The sequence below is a fragment of the Phaethon aethereus genome (assembly GCF_964289735.1).
Source record: "Phaethon aethereus genome assembly, chromosome: 8".
NCBI classification, from domain to species: Eukaryota; Metazoa; Chordata; class Aves; order Phaethontiformes; family Phaethontidae; genus Phaethon; species Phaethon aethereus.
The window spans coordinates 21,854,971-21,881,948 of record NC_138584.1 but is presented as its reverse complement, the minus strand read 5'-3'; the positions used below and the strand labels follow the sequence as shown (position 1 = coordinate 21,881,948).

The 26,978-nt window shown below is 41.1% G+C and overlaps 1 protein-coding gene across 1 annotated transcript; it reads left to right on the top strand.

The window, feature by feature from the left end:
* Window positions 1-337: 337 nt before the first annotated feature.
* PTGFR (prostaglandin F receptor) lies at window positions 338-19,241 on the top strand (the record flags this gene model as incomplete). Its single annotated transcript, XM_082002623.1, has 2 exons — window positions 338-1,126; window positions 18,936-19,241. The coding sequence occupies 2 exons, from the start codon at window positions 338-340 to the stop codon at window positions 19,239-19,241; spliced, it is 1,095 nt and encodes a 364-aa protein (XP_081858749.1).
* Window positions 19,242-26,978: the final 7,737 nt, after the last annotated feature.

Here is a 26,978-nt window from a genome sequence, read left to right as displayed (position 1 = left end):
TCGCATGGTTACTCTGATTGTATGTACATTTTATACGTTATTTTGCATATCTTATATGTGCAGAGACTATAAAGATACTGTACGGGATATCTGCAGTGTATAATGTGTGCAGGTAACTGTTTTATCCTGTGACTGATGTGCTTAAAATAGATATCACTCAGAAAACCAGAAAATTAGATTTGAACCACGGACTAATATTATGGAATTTCTGCTTCAAATGTCACTTGAACAGTGGTATGCCTTTTACAGTGTGTGTATATTTGTTTTTACTATTGCAGATGCCTTTTGATTGCAAGACTGCTGAAATGTTTTGAGGGCCGCCTCTCCTTTCCTAACCATGAACAGTTCAAAATCACCAGGGCTAGCTGCATTTGGAATCTTAAAAAATACAACCTGCCACACGGAGAAGAAGATTTCAGTTTTCTTTTCAATAATCTTCATGACGGTGGGAATTTTGTCCAACAGTCTTGCAATAGCAATTCTCATGAAGGCATATCAGAGATTTAGACAGAAATCAAAAGCCTCCTTTTTGCTTCTTGCTAGCGGATTGGTCGTCACAGATCTCTTTGGCCACCTCATCAACGGAGCCATTGCAGTGTTTGTGTATGCATCGGATAAAGACTGGATTCGATTTAACCAGTCCAACATTCTTTGCAGTGTTTTCGGCATCTGCATGGTTTTCTTTGGTTTGTGCCCGCTCTTCCTGGGCAGCGTGATGGCTGTTGAACGGTGCATTGGAGTCACTAAGCCAATATTTCACTCTACAAAAATGACTTCTAAACATGTGAAAATGATGTTGACTATGGTATGTCTGTTTGCTGTTCTTATAGCTTTGCTGCCTATTCTTAGGTTTAGAGCCTATCAAATTCAAGCATCGAGGACCTGGTGCTTCTATAAAACAGAACATGTTGAGGACTGGGAAGACAGATTTTATCTCTTACTTTTTTCTTGCCTTGGGTTACTGGCCCTTGCTATTTCATTCTTGTGCAATGCTGTCACAGGAATTACCCTCTTAAGAGTCAAATTTAAAAGTCAACAAAGACAAGGCAGATCTCATCATTTTGAAATGATCATTCAGCTCTTGGCTATAATGTGTGTTTCTTGCATTTGCTGGAGTCCATTCCTGGTAAGAGCCTAATGTGTTTGCCGATTTTTAATGCACATCACTGTATGAAAGTTACTTTTTTATCTCCAGGTTTTAAGGCACTTTAGCTGAGAACAGCTCCATTCACTCTTCAATGTATTAATTTTACAGCATATTGCCCATATAATGCAATTATAACAAAATTATTCTCCACTTCTGATCACAAGCAAAATAGATTGAGTACGCAAAATGTATAGGGACTGTTATTTCCAGTGCTGTGAAGCAGACACTTGTAGTAGAATGGTGGCTAGAATAAATAAGTGCAAATATTGAGCTTAAATTCAGCGAAATCTTGGAGTGGCAAGGCTGTTTAGTCTGTATGGTGGTTCATATCATTTTTTATTTATGGTAGTCTGTTATTACGGTTTACTGCTACGTGCGAACTGTGTTATGGAAGATAACAGTTCAGAACGTAAAAATCCTCCACTCCATTAGCAGGGTATTAAAGGCTTTGCTTCAGAGTCATGTTAAAAAACAGTGGTTGGCGGCGGGTTAAAGATAAATTTGGTTTAGACCTGAACAGGTCTGGGTTTGTAATCTGGACAGATGACTGGCAAAGCTGCTCTGTGCCGTCGGTGCCCTTTCTCAGCTGTCCGTAACTTAGGACTGCTTGCTGATAACTGCTGTGACTCTTCCGAAGCGGTAAGTATAGCTCATGTTAGCGTGCGCTCTCTCCGTGAGCAGGGTCAAAGGATGCGGGATTGTGCTGTGGGAAAGAATTTGGTGGCTCCTGTCGTATGATGGCATTATAAAGCTCATATTAACTGTGACTTTTTTTACTGTGGTAAACCTGGCTGAAGAAAATTTGTTTTTCTGCTAGGGTGAGAGAGGTAACAAGTAATATGAAATCTTAATACGAAATCTTAATTTGTTTCTTAGAAACAAGGTCCCATATTTTTCCACTGATATGAACGAGGAGCAATTTTGGTTTGAGCTTACAAATACAGAATTTTAAGTCTGAGATCTGAGTCAGGTCCAGCTATATCTCATCTGCTCACAGCTTATGGTATAGTATGGAGTTACCTGAACTGGTTCTAAATTGGATACTGGTATTAACCTAGCTGCAGCAGTTGGGTATATCTGGCAGGTAGCATTTAATTAATCCAGTATTACAGACTTCAAGGAGAGAGTCTGGCTATAAATCTCTGCATCACTGAAATGCACAAAAACTCTTTCACTTTTATTCAACATACACAGAATTTCCCCCTGCTTCTTTATAGATTTTCTAAACTAGTTTAGAAAGCATAGTTTAAATTCATGTTCTCTTTTGCTGGTGTCCTGGCTGTAATGTATAGAGCATAAACAAAGCTGTCAGAAGAGTATAGCAAGCTTTTGTAGTGAATGAACTTCCAGTTACTTGCAGACACCCAGTCACCTCCTGAAATTTGTCTGGGCCAGGCCACAGAATGGTTTTCAAGAAAAGCAACTCAAATCATGGTTTTACTTTTCATGAAAAAACAGCATATTATCCTCTGGTGACATTTATTTTCAGATAAAATAACTGTCCTTAAAGGTTGGAATTTGATTTTTAAGAAGCCCTTGGGTGTCAAAAGAGCTGTAGACTTTTTTAATTCAACTGAGGTATTTCATTTATTCATCATATGAAGGAACATTAAATTGCAACTACTGTAGTTGTTTTTTCAGTGTTGGTAATTTTGTTATGCCTTTCAATTTTATTTAATTATAAAACCCGTAATTTTAAAAATCTTGACAGTCTTTAATGAAATCACAGCACTACTTCTGTTAAAGTATTTAACTTCATCTAAGTTGCAGTTGACAATGAATTATTACTCCTGCTGCAAATTTTTTTTTCAGAACCTTTTCAGAGCTTGGCATTTTCAGCAGCTGGTGATACAGACCAGTGAGTGACTTCTTGCTTAATTTTGTACTTGCAAGTTTTGGGGAATGTGTTGTGGAGGGAGGTGATGCGCAAGCAATTCTGGTTCATTGGGTGGCAGATCTGGTCCTCTCTGTGCTCTCGACGCTTTGCTTCTGGATCCCTTTTGAAAGGAGATGAGCCAAGCTATCGCCAAAATTAGCCGAGCAGTATGGAAAATAGTTCTGCAATATGGACAAATGTACATTGGAAATGAGAAGTTAAAAAAAGGTTAGTCTAAGGTAGGAGTTAGTTCTTGAAAGAAAGTGTCAAGGAAGTGAGCAACTAGTGTTTTAGCCAGAGAGTTTGATAGTCTGGGCAATGCAATGGGACCGGGTTCGTGGTAGGTGTTACCTGTCTTAGCTATTAGGATCGTAGAGTTTACACCAAAGTTCATTCTCTAAGTTACCCAGTCTTTGTTTTGGTAGCACTGGTTGCTGAATACAAACAGAATTATAAGCACAGCATTAATTTAGCAAGCTTTATTGGACTGCAGTGGAGCACACAGATGCAGTGGAATAATGCTTTGCCAGGAATGTACTGCTAAAGTGCTACAATAAAGAGATCCAGGGTTTATCAAGGCCTGTGATTTATGATGAATTGCTGATCCAAATCTACTTGTCTGATTTATCTGAAACCTCTCAGAGCTTTTAATTTGTGAAATGAATTGTTTAGATTCTATAATTTAATCAGCATATATCAAAATATGTATTTCTTGAAATAAGTATGAGCAGGTGTTCATAGGTCAAACTATTTGGCAAAGCAGCTGAACACATGATTGTTTTGCATTCGTTTGCTTTTTTTCATTTTTTCTCAAAGCAAAATTTTACCCGTGTTCTCTATCCCAAAAAGTATACAGAACAAAATGTTATGTGAGAGTGAATTGCCTCAATATAAACCAAAGCCATTAGAAACCAAACAAACCTTTGGAAGAGAAAGCGGAGGAAGGCGATGCAGTTTATGCCACATGTGTTTGCAGATACAAGAGTTTGGATTTATTTGGTGTGATTCTTCGTTGTTTATTTTTCTTCTGTTTTTAATCTAGTCGTTTTTGTTAACTGTCATATGTGCATGGCTACCAAAATCAAGTCTATCCAATCCTGTAACCCAACTGCAGATTTACTTGACTATTAGATTTTATTTTTTTTTTTTTTTCCCAAATGGAGTTATATATTCAGTCACTGTCCTGTGCTAAAATCACCTTTAGATGACAGTAGAGGCACAAGATTGTCCTTTATGGTGTCTGCTGTAGAACTGAACTTGATCTCTGCACTTGCTCAGTGGTAGGGAACTTGTTTTGGTGCCTTTATATGTCTGTATATATGTGTGTGTATATATATATATAACATTTAATATTATATAAAATAATATATAATATTATAATCAATCACTACCTCTATTTTAAGACTTCTGGAGATCTGGATCGTTTTTCAGAAGCAGAGCTGATGGCATGGCTCAGGTCCAGGAGCTCTGCCTAGGGCTGTTGGACGGGGACTTCCTTCTTTTCTTCCTTCTGACTTCTTTCCTGAAGCTCCGTCTCATTTGTTCCTAAAAAATGAGCAGCTTTTTCAGGTTTTCTGACGCTGTGTGGGAATCTTTCCTTAGTGGACTGCCAGAATGAGGGGTAGACCCTGCTTCTTCCCTTATGGGGGAACATTTATCTCCTTTTGAGGAGTTGAAAGCCAGAGGGAATTCACAAAAAAATCTGAGTTTTTCAATAATCTATGTAGTCAATGATTTGCAGAGGCACATTTGTTCTGACAGTCCAAATAATTTTGCTTTGTAATGGGTAATTCCAGGAAAATATGTTCTGAAGATAGTAACATCAACTTCTCTGTGTAGTAAGTTATCTTTTTTTCATCCTTGCTAGAGCCTTAGCTCTTTCCTAGGGATGTGAATTTTGTTGGATAAATTTGGTCCCTAGGGGTTGGATTCCCAAAGCAAATAGTTGGGCTGGATCATTTTGTGTCAAGCATCTCTGATGAAATAGATTGTTATATAAAGTTGGGTTTTGGCTGTGACTTGACATCTGGCCTGTCATGAAACAACTTGTTTTTGGAGCTGTGTTTGTATGAACAAATTCTGACTTGGGTATGTCAAATCGTGTGGGGCTCAAGGGATAAGCATATTTTAAATTTTGTTTTTGGAGCAGCAAAGTGAACTCCCTGTAATCATGGACAGGAGGAGTTTATTTCAGAGTGAATTTATCTACGGGAACAAATTATGATATGGAAAATCGTCTGATCTTTTTAATGTGCAGAACACGGTCTTAGCCTGAGAAAAATACTTTCACATTTAAATTATTCTTGTTAAGATCTTTTTTCCATGCAGTTATCTGATTACTTTCATTCCAGTTTTACCTCCCCTCTACTGCAGAAAATAGCTGCTCTTTTTTTTTTTTAAAGATCTCAGTTATTTATTTCATATGATTAAATCAGCTCCTATTCAGTTGCATTTTTTACTGCCTAGATTAGTTTCTAGCAGTCTCTTCTTGTCATGTCTTCCCTTTCCAATTTGTTATGCTAATTGCATCTCTCTGAACTTGCTCTGACTCCTTCTTGTCCTCAGATAGTTTCATGCAATGAAGCTTGATGGTTGGTTTTCATGCACATATGGATCTCTTCAGCTTACACTTTGCTGAATCGCTCCAACCTAGAAGCGGCTGGAGCTGGCCTGAGGGCTCCTTCAGTGAATGTGCTGCCAGAGGAGGTGAGACGGGCAGGACTGCGCTAACGGGGGTGCTCTCGGTGAATACCCTTACCCCAGCCCACCCCACTCTGGTTGCTCCACCAGGTATTTCAGGTGCTGAAGGAGGTCAGTGGGCTGCAGGTTTTTACACTACTAAATTCTAGGCCATGTAGGTGCACACAGCATAAGGTACTTTGTTGTACAAGGCAGTCCTCTGTGCATCTCATTTTTGTGTTTTTGTATGTGCAGTCATGTATGTACTTGCACAGTGACACTTTGCCAGGAGTTCATACCCCTGTTACCCTTCAAGCATCTCCCTCCACTCCCATTTTCTGTATTCTTTAGCAAGGTGGCAGTTTAAATTTCTGTTATACTACCTTATGCTTATCACATGCAATGGACATCATTTATATGAGCTCATTGCTTTGTTAATGTTGCTTGTATGCCTTCAAATATTCGTGGTTGCCTTGTCCCTGCAACAAAATAGTTACTTAGAAATTTGTCCCTTCTCTTGTGCTCTCTGGCTGGTGATTTTCATAATAGAAAAAGGCAGCTGAGGAGAAGCAGACAGAAGACGTCCCAAGATGCAGGTCCGCGTTTCGCCGGTGAGGCCCTTGTCGCCACGTGCAGTACAGCCACCCCGATCTCGCGGGCGGCCGCTCTGCAGGCGCGTATGTTCTCACAGAGCCACCGGCAGCGTATGTTGTTAGTCAAAGCTGCAGCCTCCGTGACTCACTGTCCCCACATAGGCACTGTCAACAAGAAGAGTGATCTTTTCTTTTGAAAAAGAATAAATTAGGCTTTCAATTTCCAGCCATCCGTTTCTGAAGGCTGAAGGAGAGACTCTTAAGCATGTTTAGCTCACCTTGCAGCTTTGAATGCTGTTGTAAAAGTTACTTTTGCAGGGTAGAAACACACTTCGTCTGTCTTTTTCATGATTCGGTTTTTTAAGAAGATAATCAATGATAATTACTATGTTTGTGCTGCCTTTGGCCATTGAATTCTTGTCATGTTATGCTAGAACGGTTGCCTGTTGACGCCGTGCAAAGACGAGATGTGTTGTCAGAATAAAGGAGATGTGGTCTGAGCGGGGTCTGGGCTATGCCCCCCACCCTGCCTGGTGGGCTGGCGGGCGCCGGCGGGGCGGCCTCGCGCCCCAGGCGTACCCACTGGGTGTTGTCACTGCATCTCCTGGGCCGGCTGCGAGCCCATCTCCGGAGCCCGCTTCTGCCACCGCGGTTTTAATAAAATAACCAGTTTCATAGGGAAAAGGCCCTTTTTCCTGGCAGAAAGCCTGCTAGATAGGCCTCTCTGTCTCCCTTCTGGAGCATCGATACAGTAATGGTTATTGTCGTCCGTAGGTTGTTATTTTTCTTGCTGTGTCAGAAGAGTTCAGATCAGGAACGGCTTTTGACTGGATAAAATGCTCCCTGAGTTCCTGTAGAAATAATAATTAAAAAAAAAATCTTACATGAGTTTGCCTTGTCTTTCAAGCTACACTAGAAAAAGGGCTCTCACTCTCCCTCATATTGTGGCCTTTTAATTGCTTTGCTGAGTTTCTTGATACATCCGTTAACACTGTGCAAATTCAATTACTATTTTTGCGTGACTTCCTCTGAATGAGCTTCTGATACTCAAGGTTAAATTGCTGAAATGTTAGTGTCATTCCTAATACTATGGTCCAAAGGGTATTTTTGAATAAGTGTCTGATTTTAGGCCTTAAGAGGAAAGAGAACACTCCTTTTGATTGAGGTTTTTGTTAGTCTTAAGGCAGAAGTGTCTTTTTAGCTTAGTTTCCTGTGGAATAAGGTTTAAGCCGCAACTCAGACAATTTGAGTGTGCTTTTGTATGTCACCATGACAATACTCCATGGAAAGAAATTGTAGGTGTTTGCAGAGAGAGTGGGTAACAAAGTTTAATACAATGCCTTTAAAAATTCAATCCACCTATTCAGATGTGTTTCTGTGATACTAGAAACCCTTGGATAAGATATTAATGCCTTTTTTTAGTATTGGTTATAGAGATCTTTCTTTTATTTTGGATTCTTAAGAGGTGCAGCTGGCAAATTTCTACCAGGTTAGATGAGAAATGGAATGAGCGTCGTTTTAGAGTATACCCACCTAAAATGATACTGAATTTCAAAGGTACTGTCTCAGTGTTCAGAATTGGTCTGTTCCTATTTTCATCTTGTACAGTTTGTAGAGATCTTATGGGCCTTAGCCTTTCTAAGAAATATGAATCGTTTGAAACCCCTCCCCCCCCATTTTTTATAGTTTATCATAGAGTGCTTAGAAACTCTGTATTAATTGTGGCTATATTTGAAATTCAAGTGTTTACCTCCCTCTCACAGAAGACAGGGAGCTGAGCAGCTGAGATACTCTCTCAACAGGAAAGAAGTTCTGGAGAAGAAGTGGACAGTGGTCAGCATGTTGTCCTGCAGTAATGGTATGAACCAGGGAAGGAAGAAGAGCTGAGATTGACAGATTGTCTTTTGCCAGAGGATTTTGGGGAAGGATAATTATACGTTTTGTTATCTATGTTTACTTGTGCTGTTTAGAAAAAGTTACCTAAAGCCTTTTCCTGAAAATGCAGTGCCATCAGAATGCAATGAGGTTGGTTTGTCGTGGAGAGAAAAAGTAGGGAAGGCAGGTTTTCAGTCACGTGAGAACATTGCACTTTCAAAACATTCTGGTCCTGTTTTTCTTTCAAAATTGCTTGCCGCTTGATTTTTAGATTTATATTATATATATGGAATTAAACCATAAAGATCTATAAATTGAAACACAATATTTTGTTCCAAATAGATGTCAGTGATTTTCAGAGAATTTTTTTTTTTTCAATTTTGAAGTTGCCATCTCGAAAAATCAAATTCTGAAAACTTCAGCCAGATACACTTTCCATTCAACCTTCCCTTATTTATTCAGTTGGTAAAGTTTTTGGATTCTGTGCTTGGTGTTAAAAAGTAAGTCAATTTGACGTACATTCCGATTTTGTTTGATAAAAGAGAATTCTTCCTATTTCGTAGATATTACACTTATTCAGGCCTTTCTTGCGTGAAAATATCATACACTGCATAACCATTTCTGGAAAATGTCATACACGGCGTAACCATTTTTGGATGGTTATTTTAGGAAAGCTCTCTTTCCTGACTATCTGAAGACTTTAAATGGTAAACTTGTTGCTGAAAAGTCTCTGGAACAAATACACTCAAATGGAACAAATCCAGAAAGTAAGTCCTTCATCCTCACTAAGTTTAACATGACAGGCAGCAGGGTGTGATGTGTGTTCATGTAGTCTGTGAGATACTTATTATGGTGTTAATTCCCGACCTTAGTTTTCGGATGGCGATTACAGATGCCTTGTAACAGAAGTTACTTGTCTCACTCGTAGTGTGGAATCAGGTCATATCTGAGAGCATGCAGTATTTGGGTCTTCTTTTGGGAAATATGCTGTTTAGGTTTAAAACAGAGCAATAATTCTTATTTCCTGTGCTTTTAGGACTTAAATTTTACATTAAAATACTCAGAAATTGCTGGATGGCAGTTTGGGTTCCAGGCTCCCTGAGGAAGGAGGGTGCCTGTTGCTGGGTGCGTGCGCAGTGCCCAGCGGAACAGGAGCACGGTCCTGTCATGGGCTCTGTGCTCGCGCTCTGGGGAACAGTAGTGCTCAGGTGGCAGAACATGGCAGAAGGGGTTTACAGGGGAGTAAAGGCTTAGTAATTGCAGCTCGTCCTTCTGGATTCACTCTCATACCGGGTGAGGTGAAACAGCCGAGCGGCTGAAAGAACCCGGGCCGCGTTGTGGGTAATACACCGTCTCTCGCTGAAGGGCTGCTCTTACCTGCTCCAGACGGAGCAGGGGGTGGAGGGCGGCTCATGAGCTCGCCCGTAGCTCCTCTTTTTAACGAGCCGAGTGAAGCCTCCGCCAGAGGTGCCTGTGAAGGGTGGGTTTGAATGGCGCTGGGCTGTGTTTCTGCCTGGTTTCCCTGAAGAAGGCTGAAGAGGAGCCTTTGCGTAAGGGATGTCCTGCGCTGAGGGCTTCAAGACACTTAGGCCTCGCTACTAAGCTCACAGAAACCACAGGTTACTTTGTCGGAGAAGCGGAAGTTAATTCCCGGCCTCCAGCTGGTCTCCTACGTGCTGTCCGGGACCCGTGCGCTGCCAGCTGCCTCAGGGGGCTTGAACCCCGCATAGGCTGCCTGGGCATGGGCTGCAGAGCCCCCCAAAGTCACGGGGCCGAGGGAGGGTGTAAAGGGTGTAGGGAGTCTGCCCGCGAGCGGCCTCATCACCCGTGTGGTGAGCGACGTGAGGATGTGGGGAGGAGGACTTGTGCTGGCGAGGTGCGGCCATCTGCGCTCCCCCCGCCTCACTGCCTGGGAGGGTGTTAAAACGGAAGGCGAAGCGGGAAGGAGGTGAGGATCCATGTGGGTGATAGCAACTTGTTTTAGGTTTTACAGTTCTTTAGCGAGTTGGAAATAAAATTGAATCTAGTTTTTACCAGGAGCGTGCATTCGCAGGTGTGGTGAGAAATAAATCACTCTGAAATGGAGATCTGATTTTTCTCTTCCCTCCTCCACCTAAAAGGTGGTCCAGCTGCACAGCAGTCCCTTTTAATTTATTTGCCCACGTTAAAGAAAAAATAATTGCAAATTATATATTCCAACTTGGTAAATATATTGCTAATTCATTAGCCCTGATACTTCCATTCATAGCTTCTTGGTGTACTTCTCCAGAATCATATATAGAATAAGTCACTTTAATAAAGGTGATTTTAAAAAAAATAACATGGAAGGAACACATCACATCTTCCTTTGCCTGCAGCCAGATTTGCAAAGACTGCAAATCAGATAGCGCCGAGTCATTTGGTGACTAGGGCTCCAATCCATCTTTAAAAAGATTTAATTTTCCTCCACTGTGTATGTTGCATACACGGTAAACAAACATACATAAAAAATAATTACAAATTAATATATATCTTTTTTCTCCTTATTTTCCCTCTACACCCAAGTAATAAACACCATATTTTCTCAGACAATTAAACCGGAGGTCTGACTCCCTTGGTAGACAATAGAGTAGGTTCTTCACTTTTTTAAGACCTCTTGTTACTTGAGGTCTTGCAGGCTGGGTCACAAATCAAAGCTGTTTACTTTCCTGAATTCCGGAAGAGGTGAAAAGGAACTGTATATCATTACTGACTCACCGTGAAATTATTCCTTCTTTTCATACTTCTGATGTGTATGAATATCTCTGGGTTTGGTGGTATTTGCCCTGAAAGCCTGCATATATGTGCCATTCCTCTAAAAATCACGGGGTCATCTGTACAGGGAACCCTTAGAGAATTCAGCCTGACTCTTGGCTGCTTCGGCAAAAGTAAGAAATCTGAGAGAATTAAAAAACCAGCCAGGTAAGAACTGGCAGATCCTACATTCCCTGTAGAAGAACATTTTCTTGCTCTCTAAGACCTAAGAGCAAGATTTGCCTTTGATGGCTGAATCTATATTATATCTCTCCTCAGACGTGTGAGTAGAGTGGAGGATGACTTTAGTAATAAAGCAGTGTGAATGTGGTAATGTTTGGAAAGTTCACTTCTAAGCTATTGATTTGATCCTGTGCGTAACAGTCACTAAATGCTGAATTCATTCTATAATTATGAACCTTTGCAGCTCCTTTTTCCTCCAGGTTGTCTGTATATTGTCTCTTTTTTTCTGTATTCAGGCAGTTGTTCTCTCCCTCCCCAGTGTTATTTGTGATTCTTTGGGTATTTGTAGGGTATTAGTGAGAGAAGTCCTGTTGCTTCTAAATCAATGAGAATATTTCTTTAACCAATAAAATGTGATTGTTTTCCAAATGAGTGTGAAAACCTGAAAAAGCAAAGCAATAAAAAAGAAGTAATAGCACATTTCCAGGGTTTGAAGCTTTACCCAACTGACCCTAAAGGAAAGATGAATGGATCCTGAATGCATGTAGTCCTTAAATACTTGTACACAGCGTCCCTAAATACTTACGTGATTTGAATGTTTTTCTCAGGATGGTCCTTATTATGCAATATTAAAAATCCTCTATTGTTTTCTGGTCCCAAGAGGTCTAGCAGTTGTCCTGTAAAGTTTCTGTCACCATTGCTAGGTAAAGAATATTTTAATTTTATCTGTAAAATTAATTTTTTTTTGACAAGAGATTTTTGTTATAGGCTTTGTTGTTCGGCAGCAATACATTCCTTGCTCTGTGGAAGCAGGCTTTCTTGTAACTTTGAAACATGCAGCTCAGGAAACAGCTTGTTTATTTGACTTTGATACGGACATCGTGTGTTTTCATTATGAAGTGAGTCATCTACTGTTTTCAGCGCTAAACTCTTCTCTGTCCATATCCATTCTGCTTTCCTTTCAAATGAGTTAATCAATTAAGCTGTGAGAGTAATTACATTGCTAGTTGAACCAAAGTATTTCTAATTTTGAGAGGGTGAAGGAAAGAAGAAAAAACGACTGCCAATCCAAGACAGGAATATCTGGATTCTTTCAGAGAAATAGGGAGAGGTGACCTGGAATGCTTCGTTCAAGCCCAGCCTGAATTGATGTTACTGCAAACTAGATGCAAATATGTAGTGTCTAAGGGGAAACAGTTGACAGAAAATAAAAGCTTCACTTTCAGTTAATGTTCGTGAGTTTATGCACACAAAAGAAATCCTTCTCTTTATGAGGCTTACTTCCTAATTGCATTCCTGCCTTATATAGAGCATGATAATGCCAAAGGCAGTTAATAAAATATAAATAGTGAGTATAATGTCATGGCACTTTTTTTTTTTGTAATTTTGACAAATTCTTGCATACATAAAAATCTCATTTCCAATGATGTTTCCAAATGTTTGTTCGGCAAGTATATTGCCTCCCATAAATATTTTGCTTAAAGCTGTAAAAACACAGATGGCGAAAATGTCGCACTTCACTCTAACGGCGCAGTAATGGGGCGCGATAGACTGTGGGTCCTCGGCAGACCTGAGCCTGCGTGAGGGCAGCAGAAAGCTCGGAAGAACCGAGCAGCCTCTGCGAGGAGGGCTCACGCGGCGAGGTCAGACGGAGCGGAGCTGCTGGGTGGCAAACGCCCACAGAGCCTTAATTTAATGTCATGGCCTTAGATATGCTGCTATCCTGCGGTCCCTCCTGTGGCGCGCAGTTGGTGCGGGATCTGCCCCGCCAATTCAGAGGGGTGCTTGGACCTACCGTTTCAAGGCTTTGATCTTGCCAACGTGCGGAAAGGCGCGCGTACCCTGAGCGGTACCGTGTTCACAGTGTCATTGCCCAGTGAGAAATCGCCTGCCCACAGAATCCACTCTGCCTGAGAAGGAAAATGAGAACCCCCTTTCACTGGCTTCCTGTGGAAGGTTGTGTTTTCCTATTTGCTCTCGACTTTGTTGACTTTTATCACAGCAGCAGTGCTCTGGGAACACCTCTGAGCTCCGAGTGTCTTTATTTTTACAGTACCTCCAAAAGATTTATGCAGCTCCATTTTAAAGGGGGCTAAGTATGGAGCACATGGAGGCTCAGTAAACTTCTACAAAATGTTTTTGCAACCTCAGCTCCCTCTGGTCACCCGAATTTTTTCTGTCTCTTTCTTGTTTGGGTTCTGTGTTTCCCGAGAGAGACTGCGGCCCTGAGAGGGGAAAGGACTTTCTCAGACTACCTGCCTTTAACAGGATAATAAGCAAACCTGCATGTTTAAGGATGCATATCATGGCAGGTAGTAGTTACCATCCTTGATTTACCTGTTTTGGACTAGAACTTGATTTTGGGAGGTAGGCACAGATTTTTCCCCAACTGAACAGTGACCCAGCAGATCCGTTGTTAATTTTTAGTGGCGGTATTATTTTTTCACAGAGGTGTACATGGGAGAAAAGGGGACTCCCTTATGTTGCTGCCGCTTGTCAAGAGCTGATCCTGCAAAACTTTACTCATGGAAGTATTATGTATCCTCTTTAAGTACCCTCTGGACTTCAATGTGGAGGAAAACTTGGTAACACATTTTTTCTTTTCCAATTCCTTTTTAAGTACACATGCTTAAAATACAAAATCATTATGCTCGGTTAAAATTTACTTGCTAGCCCAAATGTTCATCTGGTCTATACAAGTTGAAGGTATGGTGGATGTTCTTCTTTTAAAAAGGGAAAGGAAAACGTTAGGGGAAAAACGTGTTGCAGATCTGTGACATAAAAAGCATTATGTGGCATCAGTAGTACAGTGTGTGTATTAACATTTTGATGGCAGAAGTGGCGTGCCACGTCCTTTTCTTGGAAGCCCTTGCTTTCACACTGATGGGTAGAGAATCACATAAAAATAAAATGAAGCGTACTCAAGCTTTGTTGCAACAAATGCTTGGTTTATATACTGCAATATCTACATAGCAATGATATAGGCAATTTGCTGTCAGTGCTTCTTTTTAAGGGCTGTTCTTAGGAGATAGGAAATGGTAAATAAAATGTGAAGATAGATACATTTTGATTTCTCTCTACCTCTTTTGCAAATTTTTTTTCTTAAACTTTGTATTTATAGAGTGCTACAAAGCATCATCTTCTGTCACCTCTTGCTTCTAGCAGGCTGCAGCTTCTTTTGTAGCATGTGTGAATAATGAAGTTCCAAAAACTTCTGGAAATTCAAAATAATTGTATATTTTTTGTTTCCATGGGGTGGGACATAGTCAGTAGAATACCGCCTTGAGTCCTGTGTGGTTTGGGAGAAGGGGATGTACACCTCTGGGGTCCATATAGGCATCAGTGACGAAATAGAAGTACCCTGCAAATACTGAAAAAACCCATGGACTTCCTTCCATCAATGGGAATTCTCAGAACTGCTCGTAATGAAATCCAGAGGAAGAGGAAGAGGTCTGGGAGGGTCTGCAAGGTTCCCGCAGGGAAATGGAGCCTGAAGGCTGAGCTACAGAGGAAGAGAATTTCTGATATTTATTTACACATAACAAAACCGGCCCGTGGGCTCTGCTTTGCCTGTCAATCTCTGGGCGGCTGGGTTTGTCCCGTTTCCTGAAGTCGAGGGTAGAACCTGGATGCAAGGCCTATGTGCTGAAATGCCTCAAAGTAGCGTTACGGTTCGCGTGATTTCCTAACTAGCTGTGAAGTCTGCTGCTTGTTTTGACTGGCTGTCCTTGAGTACTAACAGGAATGTGACTAAGCAGCACTGCCATTTAGCTTATTAGTTGTTCTCATGTAATTGAGATCCAATTGGAAGGGAAATTAAAGACATGCTGTTTATATTTGGAGAGTGGTGTGAAGCTTTGGAGCAATTTTTTTGCAGTTTGTTGCGCTGAGCTTTGTCCCTAAAGGAAATGGCAATTCTCTGGAGCTAGCTGCTAGCTGCAAAATTGTAGAAGTCAACAATTTCAAAATGTTTTTAAAACTTTCCCATCAGACTTTCTGGATCTTGCAAAGTGAGCTTTGGTTTTAGTGAAACCTAAAATTGGACAAAAAGGATGGAGAATTTTAATGTACCTGTCAAGTCCTTGCTTGACACGAATTTGATTTCTCTGTATTTATTTTTAGGGATAGGGAATTTCCAGGTCTTTCCTTTAACCATCAAGGACTAATATGAGTCAGAGTAACTTTATATCTTACAAGCAGGCAGCCTTGGTTTAAAAAGTCACTTACAGTTATGCTTTTGTAGTTATTTTCCTAACGGAAGTTTGAGTTGTGCTGGTTAAAACATGTGAGACTTTCATTTTTTTGCAAACCAGGGACACACACTACAGCTGTGTTCATATAAACATTGTATAACTCATCAAAACGCTACTTGGATTTTTACATTTCTAAATGTGTTAGAAAATGTCATGAGTTACATTTATTATTTACCAACTGGGGATTAATTTTTTGAGTCTTACTGCTGAACCTGCATGAATATTAAATTCAGTTGTGGAGAGCAAAGACAACTAGATGCGATGCAATCACGTTGCCTCTTCCGGCTTCCCCACTTGGGTACTGCTGGCTACAGAGGACAGAATTCCTTCATCATACTAACCTGATGGACCTACAGGGAACGAAAAAAAAAAAAAGTCGCTCTGAACTGGTTTCTTGACTTTGAAGTAATTATTGAACAGTATTAGACAAATAATAAGAAGAGGAACGTCCTTCCTGTGCCTACAGAGGAGGTCCTGCTCTCAGAAGTCAGCTTGGCACTGCGGGAAGCAGTTTCTGAGCTGGTGGCTTGTGCCAGTTCAGTGACACGACTTTCTGGTGCCCAGGGAGCAAATACAGACTGTCTGCTTGTTTCGCTTCAATGGAGTCCTGTATTAAACAGCGGGCAGCGTATTAGGCCTTTTTATCATTTATGATTGCAAACTGGCTTTGGAATAGTATTTTAAGACTTTAAATTTAAATAAAAAAATTGACCTTGAAAATGTGATAGAAAAATAATCTATATTGGCCTCACTCCATTCTACCCCTCTTCAGCTGGAATTTAGGGGTTTGTTCTAGAAATCACCAGATGACTTTAGAAAGACTCCACTAGCCAGGACGTGGTCTCCTCTTTGCCCTGTCTTTGCAGTTTTCTTCTGTGTTTTCTCAGAAGACATGGGAGAGCTGCCCGTGCAGTGCAGACTCTTTGGAGGGTGAGAAGGTCTCTCACTTCATACCCACAGACATCTGTCACTACTGCTCTGTCACAAGTGTTTTAGGATAAAAATGCTCATGCTTAGGGTTGGACTGAGATTCTCTGTCGTAGTCTGGGCCTATGTGGAAATCCCAGCCTCTCAGAACTTCAGAAAGTTGGGATATCATTTTGTGTTGGTTTTAGCGATACAAGAAAGGAAACATTTTTTTAATTTCTGCATAACACTCCCCAGGAATATAAGTAATATGGCTAGAAAATTCTTATTTTATGAAACTTGATTTGTACATAATGTAGTTTTTATCTTATTATTTCCAAAACAGGGATTCACAGCTGAGTTTCTTAAGCATTTAGCTATGTACATAAGTTCTACTTGCTGCTTGTGAGTTCGGATATTTTTTGTATGTCCAGGGTTCAGAAGAGGTAACTTTGATGTTCTAGGTGAAGCTTCTCCAAGTATCAGAATCCATAAAATTATGTATCAAATTTCCTTGTTGTCCTGACTTACTTCATGTAAGTCCATGATGAAAACAGGGGTGCTTTATGTTGAGCCAGCAAGTTGAACAGCAAACGAATGGATTCACTTAGAGGTGGTTACTACTAAAGGGAAAGGAATCTCACAAGTTTGTTAGGTAACATGTGAGAAAATAATACAGTTTTACAAAATCTGGTTGGAGCTAGTTTTCCTAGATGTCAGCATCTACTGCTACCTCTTCCGGGCATGAAATTTCAATGGATTTGGCGTTTATTAACTTTGCAGAATGCGAGAGAAGAGCAACAAACAGAATTTTGAAGTACAACAAAAAGCAGGTTCGGAAGCTATGTGTCTGTAGCGAGGCAAGCATGCAGTATATCGGGTAAGGGCATTGGTCTACGAGCTCTGCTGTGCTGCCTTTTGCTGCCCAGTCCTACTTGCAGGAGTAAGGAGTATTCATCCGGGTTTGGCTTGTGGTGTTGAACCTTTAATAAATAAAACGTAGGACTGTCCTGAGAAAACATCCCGCGCAGAAGCCGAGTTTGGGTGGGCTGCTGATGTCAGAGGAATGTGCCCAACGGTTGTGGGGTGAAAAGCAGATTCAGGGAACTGGCTTGTAAGTGTTTGTGTTGGCTCGGTGCTCAGACATTCCTCCTCCTCCTTGCACCGGTTCCCAGCTGTGCTTTACCAGTCTTACCAGCTTCCTTAGGAAAGTTCCTAGGGGCTTTCTTCGCTCTCCCATAGACGTCCATGCAGAAATGCTCCATCAAATGCTGAATCAAACAAGTGCAGTCTCCTTTTATGCATCTCTCTGTTCCACTCAGGTTTGTACTAGATGTGGTGACCTGCAAGCTGGAGGTAGGGCCTAGGAATACAGAGGAGCATTTAAAAAGGAGTAAAATTGGTTTGCTGGAATCTTGAGCGGTGGTTTTCTCTTTTTATTCATTATTATTTTTTAGTATTTTGTTGTTGTTGTTACAATGTATCTTTGTGAAAATATGACCCTCTGCACTCGGACAGACTGAACCTACCTCTCATGGCCCAATAAATCAGTGTACCCATAGCATCAGTTGTAAAATATCCTGTTTCTTAGTTAAATAACTGTATCGCTTTAAAGGTTTTGGAACTGAAAGCCTTACAGTGTTTCATCTTTCTACCAAAAAAGTCTTCATGTGCTTTTAACATCGGTAATAGACAGAGATAATTTACCGTCCTCTGGCAGATTCCTGGCTTTGCAGAGTCAGGCTTTCCTCACACAGGAACTCAGGTTACAAAACCTCCGTGGCAGAAAGCCTACAAAGGAGGTCTCCGCAGGGCGGGAGCCCCAGCGGCATGTGTTTTACTGGGGCTGGTATTTCAAAGCTCAGGTGGCAGCCCTGCAAAGCCTGGAGGCCAGCCACAACTCACCGGGCTGGTGCAGCTCTTGAGCAACCGCCACCAGAAGCAATCCTGCTGAGCTGCACTGGGAGACTAACGCCTCCACCCACGTGGAACTATCGGCTCTGGCGGCATTGGTGCTGGTCCATGTGCTGCACCTCCAAAGGTGAATGAAACCCTCTGTGTCTCCTTTGGCAAGAGGAGAGGTATCGGTGGCCTTTGTCACCATGGTTTCAATTTCCTAGAAACCTCTAGACCCTCTGGTGTCAATAACTTGTGTTCTGTTGCAGCTTAAAATGTGTGATCTTCTTGATGAAATCAAGGTGCTGTACTCCTTATGCAGACTTTAATTTGGAAAATGTGGAAAAATAAATACTTTTCATAAAAGTGTTCTGATCTACCAGTGGCCTCTATCCTTGAAAAAATCCATCCCTACAACAGTCTTGGCATGCTTTGTTAGCTCAAATTCTGGATAAGCTTTTATTCCTTGCTGAGGTCAGTCCCTGGCTTTGGAGGGTATTCTCTGTCTGGTTGCCATCCTCTGCTCAAGGTTCAGCAGACGTAGTTCAGCAGACACATGTACGTCCTATGTAAAACATTAAGAGGATTTCTAGGATGGTAAATGCTACATGCCTGAAAGTATTTACTTTGCAACTGGGATGCACTGATGCTGTGAAAGTATGAAGATGAGAGAAAATGTTGAAACGATTTCACTCATTTACACGCTCTCTTAGTGTATATTTCTGATGTATAATTTTAAAATGTTCTATTTTCAGGTGACAATGGCCAGAATTGGGATAAATGAGGGTCGCTCAAAGGAGACCTGTGAAACAATACTTTTTGCTCTCCGAATGGCAACGTGGAATCAGATTTTAGATCCCTGGGTGTACATTCTTCTCCGGAAAGCTGTACTTAAAAACCTGTACAAGATCACAAGGGGATGTTGTGGCGTGCACATCATAAACTTAAACATGTGGGAACTCAGCTCCATCAAGAATTCTTTGAAGGTTGCAGCAATATCTGAGTCACCAGTAAGTTCCAAACAAATAAACCTACAGCCGCTTGGCTCTACAGGGCAATAAAGTTGAACATGGTGTAAGACGAGGTGATGGAGGCAATGCTCCTATACGGGCAATACCTTAAAATGAATTCCAAGGCTCAGTGGTTTGGCATTTGTTTTAAATTGTGAGTGGTTTGCTCTTGTTGCTTACCGGTTTGATATTGCTACTCCAAAAGATGCACTTGAATGTTTTAATTCATTTTAGAATACATCCCTTCCAAAACTGGTAGTAGAATGATAAATTATCCTGCATTTCTCCCTTCCAGGTACTAAAGTGAACAGGGTTCCTTATAATACTCCCCACCAATCCTTTACCTTAGCAGGCTTCTTAAGAACACATGCAAGTGCGAAGGTGATCTTCAAGGTGTTTTTTAAAAGGGGTAGATTGTATCTACCAGTGATAACCCCAAATCCTTTGCAGAATCACTGCTTCCTAGGGTAAAGTCCACCATCCTTTCCCCAAGGGTATTCTTTGTTTCTAGGCTTTGAATTTTCCAATTGGATGTATAAAAGATATTTTGCTTGTGCCCAGCTTATAAAATGATCTAGTTTGCTTGGTTCATTGACTGGACCTCTTAATTATTTAGTGTTCCATGAATTTTTGGGAGAGCCGCAAACTTCATCAGTGTAAGCATCGCTTTCAAAGCACTGATAAAACATGAGGTTCCCTGTGGGAACACAGAGACAGATCCGCTCAGCTCGCTTGCGGTTACGTTCTTAGATCTATCGGTGAGTTTGTAGTACTTACAATTCTATTGGAATTAGCACACATAAAGCTGTGGCTAGTCTTTAAAAAGAGTAGGGTGGGGGTTTTTTCCCCAAAAACTAAAGGAAGTGTCTTGAAGGGTTCTCCTAATGCGTATACTAAAGTGCGCGTGAGGTACATCTGCTTCATTTGTAGTATGTCACACGTGTCTCACATGAAACGTGTGTGACAGCACTGGGAGCCTGGTTTTGCTTGGGAAAACAAACCGCACACTCAGTTTTTGCGGGGTCTCTGTCTGAAGAGCTGAGGGCGTTCAGTGTATTTGAAGGTACCAGAAAGTTTTGAGGACTTTACACAGGAGGCCCTTCACCTTTAATGCTGCTAAAAGAAGCTTTGTTTTTTGTGAATGTACTTTGTTCAGAAGCAAAAATGAGAGTATTAGAGACTTTGTAGCAGAGGGATTGTTTTGAGATAGAAATGTCTAATGTTATTTTTACCTACTTAACTTCAAGTAACTATATTAGTGATTAGTTGATGTATTTGGACAAAGTAGTTAAAAACTGATTCACAAAAAAGACAGCCTGAGGGACCAAAACTATTCACAAACTACAAATTCGTGTTGTATGTGAGAATAGTTTAAGTCAGAAAATAAAAACCCAAAAGGTTTAAATATTGCATTTTTTTTTGTTTTAAAAGCTATTTCCTTTTTGTTTTAAAAAGGTTGAAAAATAAATGGGTTAAATAACCCTGTAATGAAATGAAATGGCTTTCAGTTTACCCTAAAGAATTTCTGTATGTGATTTATTTCCTCAGTCACAGAGCTGATAAACCGTGGACAGATTTGATGCTGGTATAAGCTCCGCAGTGTTGCTTCACGTGGGTTCTGCTGAAATCTGGAAGCGTTCAGTCAGTGCTCAGTTTGGCTTTTTCATTTCATAGAATGTGATGCCAATGTATCTGTTGACATAAATTATTTGTTCTTTATGGAAGATAGTTGTTTTAGCTGATGCAAAAACTGTTGGTGCATAAATTGTTGAGATATCTGATCGGTGAATGAAGCTCATCAGTGTTCCATGTTATGTGAATAAATGTAGCTCGTGTAGTTCATACTGGTTGACTCGTAAAATAAACAAACAAAAGTTTAAATGTATATGTGATTTCTTATATTTTGTGTACTAATACATATTGAACGTAAATTGAACAACCTCATTAAAGTTATCAAACTGTATCTGGAGAGTTATGATATTTTTGTGTAACAAAAAGAGATCTGAAGTTGCTAAAAATAATCCTTATGACAAAAAACCTCACACTGGAGTGAAGCCAGCCACTGCCGTTCACATGTGTGATAGCAGGTGTGAGGGCAGGGAGGAGGACAGCGAGGACTCAGATCGGAGCTGTCGGTGTGTGTACACTTCATTGGCACATGAGCAGCCCTGCGCAGCCGGTGGTCTAAGGCAGACGAGGTCAAGTTCTGATGATCCATACTTAGAAATTGCGAATAAAAGTGGAGTTGAGAGAGGTCAGTATTTGGAATTAAAGTGTTTTTATCCAAATATTTGCCAACAGGTTACACGGACTCTGGTTAGTTTCATATACACTATGAGTCCTGAAAAAAACGTGGATTTTGCTGCTACTATTTTGTCTTGTCCAGTGATGTGGTAGCCTGCAGGGGCAACTCTGGATACAGCCACCCAAGGATCTGTTTCCACCGAAAGTGATTTGGTTATCATTGCGCTTCATCTCACAGGAGAGCCAGCAACATGCTGCGTTGTATGATTAGCAAATTACATGCTTTATGGAATGCGAGATTATAAAAGAACCAGGGGATAGCCTCCCACTAGGACCCGAGTGCCGCCCAGGTGGGGAGAAGAGGGCAGTCTGCGTCGCGACGTGCTGCTGATGCCTTCAGAGCTTGGCTAGCGCCGTGAGCCGTTGCGAGCTGCCCGTTTGCTGCCGGGCAGCAATTAGTGTCTTCAGAGCAGGCAGGGGCAGCGAGTGTTCTGGTGGGAAGAAAGTGAATCTCATTTCTGACTAATGACCGAGGAAATCCTCAGGGTGGGAGGATATTTTAATCTAATTGGGATCTTAAGCAATGGCAGGCTACATAAGGAAGCATGTTACACTAAACCGAGGTCCTAGCCTGGGCTGAATCAACCTGCTGAAGCAAAGAAAGCGTCAGTAACAAGTTGCTCATCACGGGGATTAGGCAAATATCTGTGGTTTGTTACCTAGATACAGAGATGGACAGCGAAGTTCAAGGCCTTTTTGATCTGATTCTTGAGGCAAAGTGTCCACCTTGTGTGTTTGTATGTAAGTATTTTTACTACTTTAGTCTGATGCGTTAGGAGTGATTTCAGGAACAGCAATACATACCCGTTCTGTAGCCAAGGTAATGCTTTAGGACAAGGTGTTGGGACCTTTCAGATGGGCCTCGCCTGCCAATGCACTCCTCCAGGATGTTATTGGTAACATGGCACACCGCTGCTTAACTGCATAGATTGGCATGAGATTCAGTTCTCAACACGGGGGCACTGGGAAAAGCACTCAAATCCCAAGGGAATTTGCAACACCTATGATGACTTTTGCTGCTACCTAAAAATTCAGCTGCTTTTCAATTTAAACCTCTGTGATCTGCCACCATTAAAAATGGCAAAACTGGTCTTTGGTTTCAGCAAATGATGACTTTCAATTCAGTCATTCTGCATTATATTGAGGAAAGTATTTACTCCTTGAACAGACAGTGTTCCAAAGATAAGAGAAAAGAGGGGCTATTTAATGTAAGTAGTTTCATTTTGTGTTCTTGAGATAAACCTGAGTTTACTACTTTGTGAGAAGGAATAGCTGCAAGGAAGGAAGAAAACCCAATTATGAGTTCCAGTACCCACTGGCCATCAGACAGTACGAGCGTGTATCTCAGATGGAAGGTATTGCACATTAGTGCTATGTTGGTTGGTTCAGTAACAACATGCTTTTTATTCTCATATAAATGACTTTTCAAAGGTGGGTTGCTCCTTACCAATGGATGCAGCAACGTGGGGACGGGTGGTGACAGGTCTTGTGTGTCTCACGGCTTCTCATCTCAGACACTGGAGCTGGGTAAACAATGGGAAAAATACCGTGTTTGATGCTCTACAAGGAACAACCACTATCACAGCGCACATTCCAGTGAGTGCATTGGTACTCCAGATGGATGCTTTGGAAGACCTTTTTCTGTTGTAAATACAACAGTTCAGAGTGTCAATGGTCCCCTCGACACCCAAACATTTGCCAGGCTGCTGTACCTCAGCTTCCCGGGCTGCTGGGGCGGTTTTGGAGCGAGCTGGCTGAACCGCAGCGGGGAGGACGCGGTGTCCGGCCACGTGCTCCTGCCGCTGCCTTTGCACTGGTTTTGGCATTTGAGTGCACTGTGAGTTGACTGAACCTGCAAAAATGGAAAAAAAAAGAGTGCAGTAAAAGAGGGAGTAGTTGTTTACAGGCACGGTGAGTAGGATCGCTCTATGTCACAGTACTGGAAATTTTGCAAGGGTGAAGCAAGGGGAGTATTTGGGAAGGGCATCAGCAAAGGGAAGGGCTATGAGACCTCCCTTGCCAAGGAGCTGTTGGCTTTACTCAGCTGTTTTGTGAACCCATGCCCTTCATGGCAGGAGATCAGGCTGGTGAGCAGGACCTATGCTTGCTTATCGTTATAGAATTTGTAAGTGTAACCCACAGATTGACTAACGCATTCTTTCTCCAGGCTTTTCCAAGCTTTCCTAGTTATTTAAACTAAATAAGTCACAATTAATTTCTTTCTGTGAAGGCTGAAAAGGCAATGGCTGTTGCAAGTTTTTCTCTACCATTTTACTTGTTCTTCCCTGCTAAGTAGTAATCCATACTTTTTCTCACTTCGCTTTAGTAGTTCCTGGCAAATCAAAACAGATTTGCAGTCTGACCCTTAGATAGCTGGTGCTCTGCTTTTATGCTGATAGATACAATATGTACCTGTGACCCACAGTTTCTGGCTCAAGTAACTTAAGCGCTGTGGCTGACTACAAATTCTTACCAGGCTTACCTTTCTGGGAGCTGAGCCAGGGAGTGTGCAGAAAGGATCCAACTCTAGCAGGACAGCAGAACATAGATGTGAATAGTTCCAGCCCTGTTCTCCATGCTCCTTCCATTATCAAAAGAAAGGTCTTCCTTTTTCCATCTAACTCTTTTTTTTTCTTTTTTCTTTTTTCTTTTTTCTTTTTTCTTTTTTCTTTTTTCTTTTTTCTTTTTTCTTTTTTCTTTTTTCTTTTTTTCTCTTTTCAGGAGAGAAATACCATAGGAAAAAGTCCCATCCAGTTCTGGAGAAATGTAGTAGCCTGATGACTTTTTGGGGGTTCTATCTTTAGAAGGGATAGGCAGTGCATTTGAGGAATATATCTATTGGTGGAAACCTAGGGATCTGATCAGAGGGCCTGAAAATTGTGCAAAACCTAAAACATTATGTCATAGTACAATTTATTCATAAGAAACAAGAAAAAAACCAAATATAATATTTGCAGCAAGTTGCAAGAAGAGTTAATACCACAAAAATACCAAACGTCTAGTCAATCACAGCTGCTTGCCGTAACAGATCTGACCCTCCTCGTGTGGGGAGAAGGGCTTCCGGTGAACATTTCAGCAACTGGAAATGATGATACTTTAAGAACAAATCTCTTCACCTCACTTGTCCCTTTTTTCTGCTGCCTCCTGTAAACAAGATGATATCTGAAGTGATTGGACAATGGTTATATATTAAAAATGTAATTTCAAATGCAGTTACAAAACTGGTTGTAATTAGGATAAGTTGGAGTGACGTAGATATACTTTGTTTCTTAGCAACACATTCATGGAGTCTTTAAAAAAAAAAATCCTGTGGTTGCAGGAATATAAACATCTATCTAGCTAGCTGTTTAATTTCAGCACCATGGTTGCAAAATAAATACTTGCTACAGAACTTTGCAAAGATAAATCCATTTCACTTTTTTAAAAATCTACTGCCAGTAGTATGTTGACAAGTTAAAATACTTGAGGCAAAAAATTGTTATCAGTAAAACATAGCTACCGAAGAGCTACCATTCCCAGCCAAAGTTTGTATGTGTGTATTTATCTTCTTCTGAAGCCAGCAAAAAATAAATAAATTCCATTATCAGTTATAAATTCAGATATTTGTCATCTGAAACAATTTCTTAATTGGATTACATGTTTCAGTCCTATTTTTGCTCTAGACGCGCTGAAGGCAGAGCTGTGTGGAATTGAGGGCTCCAGCAGGAGAACTTAATATAGTCCATGCAACGCAGCCTGGTAGCCTGGAGCGAAACTTTTGCAATGAGACTTGACAAGTGATAAGGTCCAAATTCCATTTCAGGATTCCAATTTTTAATTTTTATAATCCCTGACGAGCAGTGACTTCTGGTAGTTTCTAGGGTGCCTTAATTTTCATCCATTAAGTTCCGCAGATGCCTGAAACACCACATGGTATCCATTGCTCCTTCTGGTCTATGTAACACAGTCATGAGAGGAAGACGAAGGCAGCAGTGCTTTAATCCGTGAGTGCCTGAAGCAATTCAACCCCCGCTTCCTAAAACAGTAATTTGACATCTGTCATCTGTGTTGAAGGTATTCTGGTTTGCAAAAAACAGTGTGCCTGATCCCCCAGCAGGGAAGGAGCATGACTGCAATGCGTGTTTGGAGTGCTCACCCCTCTACAGAAAACTGTGCTGAGCCCCGGCGTCTGGTTATTGCTTAACTCATGACAACCGAGTCCCTTTGTGAGTATGAGACCTTGACCTTGATGCATTCATCTGGTACGTGGGTGATGTGACCTTCTCTGCTGTTTTCCCTTTTCTTTCTCTGGTATTTTTCCACTGCAGTGGCGACAATGTCTAAGGCCCTCGTCTGTTCCTTCTGCCTCTCTGTAGTGGGCAAGATTTTTCTTTCCATGGTGGCAAACTCCAGGAACCCGTACCATCAAGTTTCAAAAGCACAAGGTGATACCACCTTCAAAGCTTGCCTTGCTCTGCTTGGACATGATGTCCTCCAGGATCACTTCCAACCTAAATTATTTCATGTTTCTTGCACAAGATGTGTCCCAAGTCATGCTTGTCATCAGTACAGTTTGTAATCTCATCTGTATTTGTGGCTGATGAAACAGGATTTCTGGTTGCTGGGCTTACTCTGTCAACAGACTTGTGCCTTCTGACAAAATTGTCGGTGCACTCTAAACTTCTAATGTCTGCAGTTCTTTGTAGTTGCCCTTCTTCGAGCCCATGTTGCCTGCTACTGTAGGAGATCAGCAGTGATACCCTTTAATTTCATCTTTAAGCAATCCAAACGAAATACTCTTTTTGCACATCCTGGCTCTTAAAATTTAACAGAGCACACTAAAATTGCTCATGTATGGTTCTACGTCCTCTCCCAGAAGAGAGGGGGCGATTTTTAAGAGAATGTGATGGCAGTATAAAGTTTTACCTGATGTAAAGTAAATCATCTCCTTCAGATTTATCTCCTCCAAATGCACCCACGTGTTATATGATTCTCTGCAAATACATTTAACAGGGAGATAATTTTTACTGCTGTATTGAAATCCATAGAATCAGAAACTTGCAGACTAATAACACATGGAAGAGCAATGGTAAAATTTTTTAGGGGAAAAGCTGGAATAAAAAAAATTCGTTTTCTTCTTACTGAGATCTTCAGAAAGTAACCATAAAAAACTCCTGTCACTTTAGTTAAGAAGTCTAAGGTATCTCAGTCGACAAGATATAAATGACACCTTACTGCTTCAGTGATCCTCTGCCTCTCACTTCCACACAACCATCATGCAAGACCTCACATTGTGCAAATGGCAAGGACTCTCGAGAAATGTAGAAAAAATCCCCAAGAAAGAAATGCAATCACTTTTAAAGAAAAAATATTTAATAAAAAAAAAAATTCTAAAATCAACTGCATAAGAGAAGTCACAAGTCATCATTCTCTACTGTTGTCCATTTGAAGATTGCCAGATGAAAGGGTCGTAGCTGCAGCTCAGGGGTGAGCTTCGTGTGTCGG